The 8,909-nt window shown below is 43.3% G+C and overlaps 1 protein-coding gene and 1 long non-coding RNA gene across 6 annotated transcripts; one reads left to right on the top strand and one right to left on the bottom strand.

Annotated features, from left to right (window-relative positions):
• Positions 1–349: 349 nt before the first annotated feature.
• Positions 350–7,771, bottom strand: LOC123060650 (uncharacterized). 5 transcript variants are annotated; one of them, XR_006428075.1, is made up of 5 exons: positions 7,492–7,771; positions 5,538–5,593; positions 4,060–4,200; positions 749–3,654; positions 350–643 (listed from the first exon to the last, which is right to left on the bottom strand). It is a non-coding gene; the product is annotated as an uncharacterized lncRNA (long non-coding RNA). The 5 variants fall into 5 exon arrangements; XR_006428076.1 differs by having other exon boundaries at positions 749–4,200; XR_006428077.1 differs by lacking the exon at positions 5,538–5,593 and having other exon boundaries at positions 749–3,658.
• Positions 2,204–7,095, top strand: LOC123060649 (potassium channel KAT2). The gene is made up of 11 exons (XM_044483448.1): positions 2,204–2,486; positions 2,576–2,791; positions 2,886–3,041; positions 3,115–3,172; positions 3,272–3,589; positions 4,170–4,409; positions 4,512–4,610; positions 4,703–4,735; positions 4,815–5,000; positions 5,095–5,719; positions 6,518–7,095. Exons 1-11 carry the CDS (start codon positions 2,371–2,373, stop codon positions 6,628–6,630), a joined length of 2,160 nt encoding a protein of 719 aa, XP_044339383.1. The 5' UTR covers positions 2,204–2,370; the 3' UTR covers positions 6,631–7,095.
• Positions 7,772–8,909: the final 1,138 nt, after the last annotated feature.

The following is an 8,909-nucleotide window of genomic DNA, read 5'->3' as shown; positions in this document are numbered from 1 at the left end:
TTTTTAAGATTTAAATAAAATCTGCATATATTTCAGAAATATAAATAAAAGTAATAAAACTAAAAAGAAACGTCCATTTAAGGGGCCTGAGGCGAGGGGTTCTTTCGTCTAAGCCTCTCCCTAGGCCATATGATATGCTCCCTCTGTTCCTAATTATAAAACGTTTTGGCAGTTCAATTTAAACTGCGGAGGTAGTACTTCCTGAAGATGAAACGGGTATAACCAAACGACTGAATTTGAGGTGTAAATGGCAGGCGATGGATCAACCAAACAGTCCAGTTTTGCGTAATTCGAGTGAGAAAGAAGACACTGACGATGCAGTAAACAGATCAGGAGCAACTCAGTCAAAACCAGTCTTTGCCCAATTCAGTACTTCTTTTCAAGAGAAAATCCAGTCTTGCAATTAACCAGTTACATCGGTTTCCATTTCCAAAACGGCAAAACTCAAATCACATGCAAAATCTACAAGCTGAAACCTAATCCAACCGGTCAGTGGTTTATAAAATTCTTACACATAGGGGTCCCTGCTGGTCAACAACGCGGAAGCCACTACTCTGCGAAAATGGGCCGAAAATCCCAGAGTCATCTCCATTCTCCACGAATTTGCACTTCTGTGCATGGAAAACCAAATCATTTCCAGATGCTGATATGTATAAAAAGCAAGTTCACATGTTAGCAAAACCTGAGGGTGACATAAGAAAGAAAGGTGATCATCAAATAGTCACACGTGATGAAAGTTGAAAAGTACCGGGCACAGATGTCACCAAGATGCAAAGCTCCCAGGAAGCCCGTGATGGAAGTCAGTGGATTGTGACTTTGTGAGGCAGGATAAGCTGAAGCCGCGCAACTTGCACATTTGCTCACAGGATCCAGAAAGCAGGATATTTCTTTCTTGATACTCCCAGTAAACCCGCGAAGGCAAATAAGCAAGACATGGTCAATTTCAAGTGGTTGTAAGTTTCCAGTAACAGCCACGCGTCGCAAGAAAGGTGCATGAAACATCTACAACCATGGAGATAATGTATTACTGTGTATAAGGCTTATTTCAACTTAACTAGTAGTAAAGTAGTGATCTAAAACGTCTTATATTAGTGTACAGAGGGAGTATATTCTTATTATTTAGATTGTCAGAAGAGGATATATGAAATAGGAAGCGACACAAATAACACAAGGTTCTTTACCTGTGGTCAACGAGAAAAAATATTTAATGTCTGGTAGATGATTAGATTGCTCAAGGATCAGAAAGTAATGATACTAGTGGTGACTGGCCTTTATTATTGCCCAAAAAAATGGTCCCAGGCATATTGAATAGACCTATCTACTGACCAGAAGAAGTATACAACATAACTGCCAACATGCAGAGCATGGGAGAGGATGCTAAGAGCTGTAACAGCATTTAAGCTCACTTCAGTTGTTACTTTGACAGCATCACAAAATAAAAGCAAATGGAAACATTTCTGGTTAGCTACGCAGCCAAAGAGAAGAATATTATTGAATCCCCTATTCTCATAGTGTAAACTAATCTTTGCGGCGGCACAAGATTTTAATTTTCCAATGAGCCCAGGACCCTTGCGAGAAATTAATCGTAACAATCCTTTATCTTCAACTAGAATGTTATATCCAGTTTTTCATTTCAGAGGCCAGTAAAATGCTTCCAATTACTTCACGGCAAGATCAGTACTCCCTCCGATCCGAATTAAATGATGCAATGTATAGAGGTTGCATCAATTAATTCGGATCGGAGGGAGTAGCATATATCATGACTTTACGCAGGCAGCAAAGCATATTCTTTTTACCTTGGGACTAAAATTTCACTTCACTACTATGGAGTCCCTCCCTACAGACAAAGTTAATGGGTGAATTACAGAAAATGATATTTCATCATATGAACTTCCAATTTTTTTACTTATAATTAATTATGCCTATAATTCTGCATAACCTGTCTGTGAAATCTGAAAAGAAATACTTTCCAAAGGACTGCAAACATCATCTCCTAAACCCTGACCACACTAGGTAATGGTAAACCAAAACAGTTACAGCCCATTCATAGCGAACCTACCAAAACCATGAACAGTAGACTCAGACCACTTGTTTGTTTATTTTCATGTAGAAACAAAAAAGAACAAATAAAAGGTCACTATCTTTTAATGGCCACATCAAGGATCTCACTTCCGTTGCTTCCTCCATCCTCTTCTTTCTTGGAGCCAAGCCAAACTCTTATTTATTCTGCACAACCAATACTTCAACACAGAATAGTACCATCCATGAAGGTTCAAAGGCATGGCAAGACTAAAATCCTCTTCAATAATCCAAATAGCCTGTAGGAACTAGGATCGACGGTAAGATACGCCCTGCTTCATAGATACTACAATGGATAATATTAGCAACATCTTCCACAATGACCTACTCCCATCTCTAGGAGCAAGAGCAAACCAATCTATCAAGTTGAGAAAATTCATCATTTCTCCCTATGATTCCCGTTACAGGTAAAATCACACTCTTTACTTTCTCTCGCATCATATATGTATGTGTACACAAATACTTAGTATAGTCTTCCACTCTTGTGGGTCTGCAGGATCTGGGAAACGTTCTTGCTTGTGCTCGTTGTTTATTCAGCATGGATCTACCCGTTTGAGCTAGCATTTCTGAGACATCTCTCATGGAAGCTTTTCCTAGTTGAGAACATTGTCAACAGCTTCTTCGCAATTGATATTGTTCTCACCTTTTTTCTAGCGTATCTTGATCACAAGTCTTATCTTCTAGTGGATAATCCAAAAAGGATTGCAGCTAGGTTGGTACTTGCACCTCAACCGTGTCATTCTTAATGGTAAAGCACATGTGCAAAGCTAACAATTTGAACAACACTGACATGAGCCTGTACACAGATATCTCTCTTCCTGGTTCATTCTTGACGTCTGTTCCACGATTCCATATCAACCGTTTGGGCTACTCTTTAACAAGCATGGAAATGGCCTTGCCTATAGGACACTTAACATGCTTCGATTATGGCGTCTCCGACGCCTCAGTGCTTTATTTGCCAGGTATGTGTCGTTTTATTATTTGAAACTTGAAAATAAGAGAACCGAAAATTACTAAGGTAAATCGCCCCTCTAGGCTTGAAAAGGATATCCGATTGAACTACTACTGGATAAGGTGCACCAAACTAATTTCTGTAAGTTTGCATCCTCTCCTCTCCAAGTATGAAACAAATTGATGTATTACTGCCCTGATGAATAAAACATAACTCTGCATGTTTGACTGAGCATTGCAGGTTACTCTTTTTGCAATACATTGTTCAGGATGTTTCATTTACTTAATAGCTGATACATATCCCGATCCATCAAGAACCTGGATAGGAGCAGCAATACCAAACTACAGATCAGAGAGTCTATGGATTCGATATGTGACAGCAATTTATTGGTCCATTACAACACTCACAACAACTGGTTATGGCGATTTACATGCGGAGAATCCAAGAGAAATGTCATTTTGCATATGTTTCATGCTATTTAACCTGGGATTGACAGCATACCTCATTGGTAACATGACAAACCTAGTTGTCCAGGGAAGTTGCCGTACCAGGAACTTTGTACGTACTCTTCCAAATACCTTTCAAGATTTGTTTTGTCATTCTGTGATTGTTGATATTCCTGCCTGGCTTTACATAAGGATTGGAATAAGAAACGGAAATGGAAGTAAGAAGCATGTGAACTTGTTTGTACCGTGCAGACTAAGTTAGGGTACTGTTTCCCTAACTTCATAGGAGCGAAGTTAGAGGAGCCAGTTCCACGTAATACATATGGACCTTATAGACTGTAGGTCAGGATAGGCTGAAAAAACAAATCACAGCATGCTTATAGATACTCCCTCCGTCCCAAAATAAGTGTCTCAAGCTTAGTACAACTTTATACTAAAGTTAGTACAAAGTTGAGACACTTATTTTGGGACAGAGGGAGTATGTCACTAGCATGTCCTGGCTCTGGACTCCTAATGGCTTAAGGTCATGCATGTTCAGATACACATGAAAACTCTGGCTAATTAAAATGCATGTAGATATACCTGAATGTGTACGGCTCACATGTGTTCACATGCATAGAAGCAAGAGCTTTATTTCAAGAGTATCATATACTGTTTTATTCCTCCTAACCTTCCTGTCTTCAGCTCTGCAGAGAGATACCATCCATGCTGCCTCTCGGTTTGCTGCAAGGAATCAGTTACCTGAACAAATTAGGGATGAAATGCTAGCTCATATCTGCCTGAGGTATAAGACAGAAGGGCTGAAACAGAAGGAAACATTGGATAGTCTCCCCAAGGCAATTCGTTCAAGCATAGCGTGCCATTTATACCTCCCTGTCCTAGAAAAAATATATCTTTTTCATGGTGTTTCTTTTACTTGCAGGCTCCAATTGGTATGAACACAAAAATAGTTACTTATTGTAGAGCAAGTGTAAAATAGTGTACACTGAATATCATCAACGTTTAGAAGGTAATATGTTATCGCCTACATGTAGGTTACCACAATGGAAGCAGAGTACTACCCACCAAGAGAAACTGTCATACTCCAGAATGAAACGCCTACAGATGTTTACATATTAGTTTCAGGAGCAGTGGTTAGTCCAACTATAAGATTGATGATTGTCAAGATACTGCAGTTTCTTACAACCATGCATACTAGTGTAACTTGTGCTATTTTGTTTGGCAGGAAGAACGGATAATGATTGATGGGCGAGAAAAGGTAAGAGATGACACATGATCATGTATTTTAAAGGATACAAGTTAATGCAGAATCTGATATGTATCATTACAAAATCCAGGTTGAGAAACTACTATCAGGTGGTGACATATTTGGTGAAATAGGAGTTCTCTGCAACATTCCCCAGCCATTTACATTCCGCACGTCCAGAATTTCACAACTATTAAGGCTTAACACAACAGTGCTAAAAAACATTATTCAGGAAAACAAACACGACAAGGAAATTATAATGAACAATCTTTACCAGGTGAGTTCACCAGCTTTTTTATAATTATGGCATCATGTTTAGATAATTGAGTTGTTTATATAGAACGAAATTAGTATTCTTGTGCATTTGGCAGAAAATGAACTCGGATCAAAGGTTCTCTACTGACACGATGGAAGTATGCGAAGAGACGCTCGATCAACACTTTGGAGAGTACAACGGATGTTTTGCATCCAATCAGGTCAACATAAACAATGAATCAAAAGCAGGAGAAACAATAAGACTGGCTTGCAGTGAAGAACGTTGTAAAGAACTCAATGAATCAGACAGACATGGAGCAATTCACAGTACTACGGAACAGGGTTCCTTTAATACAAACATTGATTTTCCTGATAAAGGTGAAAGTATGGAAAATCATGTTGCTACAAGTCAGCTTACGGACAAATGGAAGGCAGATGAGCATGAACATACATCGACCGACAACTGCATGACAGGATATGGAGGGGCTCGAGAGAGGTTCAAAAACATACGGCAAGACACAATATTAGGGCAGCCAAAAATCACAGATAAAATGCTTACATGCTTAGTTGCTGGAGAACTCCAGGAGATCACTGATACACGCACAGAAGCTGGTTCTGTGGTTTCAGAAAGAAAAAGAGTGACAATTCATATGCATCCACAACAGAACAAAAGCTTAGCAGTACCATATGCAGAAGTCATAAATCTACCAGAATCTCTGGATCAACTTTTCGGCATAGCTCGTAAGTATCATATAATTCAGATGCATGATTAAGAATTAACGTCCAGTATAGGAGGGTTTAGCTTCTTATAGCTTCTCAGCTATTTTATGGATAGGGGCTTCACCTTGTCAGTGCAGATGAGGTTGCTTAGGTTTCTCATAGCCTATCGCTATTCTGACTTGGATTTTATATGAGAATCGAAAGGAGTTATATAATGCGGGATCATGACCAGAACATAACTTTATCACACAGTATTGGTTAGCAAACCACTACATTGTGATAAGCTATGCTAACATAACTTTATCACACTACAAACTTAACTTATAACTGTTCAAGTAAAGTTTATGTTTGTTAACTACTCCTACACCTGATTTTTTGTTTAACTGGTCACAGTACGTCAAGTGTTGCCCATATCCCCAAAGCATCAGGCCCAGGCCCTAGCTAACTCTGATTTTAATATACTAAGTCGATGAATCAATGCCCCACAGGGTTTGTATTAACCCCAAATAGCTAAAGCCAGAACCTTCTGGCATCTGTCATTTGTAGTTGGCATCATACATGAATATTTTCCGGATTTAGTTGCGCCCTGTTTTAGTTTTGGAAATTTTCAGTTCCTTTGCTTCCCCCCTTAAAAATGAACAGTAATTGACTTAGCTCAGTGATCAAGTCTGTTGAAATCATCCAGTAATTGTAGTACCATAATAGTGTGAAGGCCCCGTTACAACTCTCCTAATGCCAGAAACCAGCATTGCATAGTCTAATCATGCAGTGCAATCCTTCTTTTAGTGTGAATGTACTTATCCTGCATTTTTTCTGTAGGTGAGAAGTTTCCGGGTTATTGTCCTGTGAAGCTGTTCAATCAAGATTTTGCTGAAATTGACGATATAACAGTAATTCGAGATGGTGACCAGTTGTTTCTTATGGAAGTTTGATTAAGGATGCTCAAAAATATAGACTGTGGAAAGAGCAATGCATAGTATATGAAGTAGGACTCTCATTTGAGGAAGTTGCCTAGATCTCAGCAAACAGGAATCGAGCGACTTGGTGAAATCATGAAGAAAATGCCACCCAGGAATCAGTGGGAGACTTGGAGTTACAGTTATAGACTAGCTAAATGTAGATACGAAGATGTGATGGAAACAGTTTTAAATCTGTTCTGCAGATCAAATGTTTGGGGAGGGTAGACCTCCGCTGAATTGGTCGTTTTAGGGAAGAATATCACTTTCAGGCAACAAATATTAGCAATATTGAATGTTTCACCAAGATAACTAGTCAAAAAAATGGATGATAGACATAAATTCTACAGTAGCTAACTGAGGTACTCTGACCTTTTAATTGTTAGCTTGTGCGCTTTGAGACTGCAACTATTTAGATGATAATGATCCAAAATGGTCAAATTCTTCAACAAATTAGTACGAGTGAAAACTGGAATTTCATGTTATGGCAACTGAATAGCTACTTCATTTTTCTCGGCAGATAATAATAACTCTGGGTGTTCAAATTGGAAGTCATTAGATATCACACTCACAGCAGCTAGCTAGCTATATCAACTTTGCAAAACTGCTACTGTATTTAATTAGTGCACTAAGAAAACTAGTTTCAGCATGACCAGCAGATGCGGTGAGAGATCATTCAACGACCAAATTTGACGACTATGCACAGTAAGTCACACAGATCGAAATTAGCTACTGTACTTCAACTCACCAAATTCATGAACTGGAGATAAGAAGCCTGAAAGCTCAGCTCATGAAACAAATTCCATTTGAGGAAGAAGCGTACGCAACGGGACTTACACAATCCGTTCGCCGCGGCGACTCCAGGACTCAGCAACCACCCAGCAGCGCAATGCGATCCGAAGTTCCAAGCCTGCCAGTCTCTCACGGCCAGTGCAGTGCGTCGCGGTGTGGGAGGCTGGCGCCCGTAACGCGCGCTGGGAAGGGGGACGCCGGGAGAAGGCAGGTGCGCATCCGCGGCGGCTGGTGAGGTTTCTAGAAGCTTCCGTTACTGGGGACGAACGGCGGGCGAGCGGCGGCGGCGGCCGCGTGCATATCGAATAACCCAAAGCGCACATGGGATTTGCTTGGGATAGCAACTGAGTGTCCAGCCACCGTTGGATGGTAAATCAACTGTCGAGCAGTAGGCCACCTTTCTACTTCTCCTAAGAGCAACTCCAATGAGACGACCCATTTCATACGCTGGCGTCCGTTTGGATTGGCGCGGACACAAAAATCGGCCCAACGCGCCGATCCGAACGAACGCGCGTCTGTCTGCCGACCCATTTCCGGCCCATTTTTAAGCCAGATTTGCGTCGGCGCGGACACAAGACGGAGCCCGCCGGTCGGTGGCAGCCACCACCATTCCCCCCATTTTCCCCAAAAATCCCCCGCCCGCGTGCTCCCGCCCCACCTCCCGTCATGGAGGACGCCATCGACCTCGCTGCCGCCGCCGGCCTCGCCTCCCTTACCTCGTCCGGCACCCCGCCTCCCTCGCCTTGTCCGGCGCCCCCGCCCCAGCCTGGAAAGGCAAGCCTCATGCCCCGCGCAAGACCGCTGCCGCGGCAAAGCCAAAGAAGCCGCTGACGCCCGCACAGCGGGTGTGGGAGTCGGCCAAGAGGAAGGACCGGAGGCACACCGCGGACGCGAGAGATGAGACCGCCGCGCAGGCCGCCGTCGCCGCCGCCACGCAGCAGGAGGTCACCAACGCCCGCGTCACGGCGGCAACGAGGAGGCGCTCTACATGCTAGGGTTAAACCCTGGCCAGCACGGCCTCCTCAACGCCGCCATCGCCGTGGCCAGCACCGGCTCATCTGCGTTTCCTTGGATGGTGCTGCCCGACTCGCCCCGCGCGTCGGCTTGCAACCCGGTGCCCGGCTTCCACGTGTACCCGCAGGCCTCCCACCTCTCCGGGGAGTGCTCGCCCGACGTGAGCGTGGTCGCGCCTTCCATGCCCGTGCCTGCACCCATCGACCTCAACGCCACCCCGGTGGCCGGTGGCTCGTCATCCGGTGGCGCGAGGAAACGTCCGCGGCAGACGCCGACCGGCATGCTCCCGGAGGCCCGCAACCTGTTCGAGGGAATGTCGTCCACCATCGACGAGGACTACATGCAGAACCTCATCTTCGAGGGCGGTGCGCCGGCCGTTGACTACGATCTTGACGAGACACAAAGCCAGGACAGTCGCGGGCCGTCCACGCCGGGCGCTGACTATGATC

Source organism: Triticum aestivum, chromosome 3A (assembly GCF_018294505.1).
Source record: "Triticum aestivum cultivar Chinese Spring chromosome 3A, IWGSC CS RefSeq v2.1, whole genome shotgun sequence".
Classification (NCBI taxonomy): domain Eukaryota; kingdom Viridiplantae; phylum Streptophyta; class Magnoliopsida; order Poales; family Poaceae; genus Triticum; species Triticum aestivum.
This window is presented reverse-complemented; position numbering and strand designations above follow the sequence as displayed.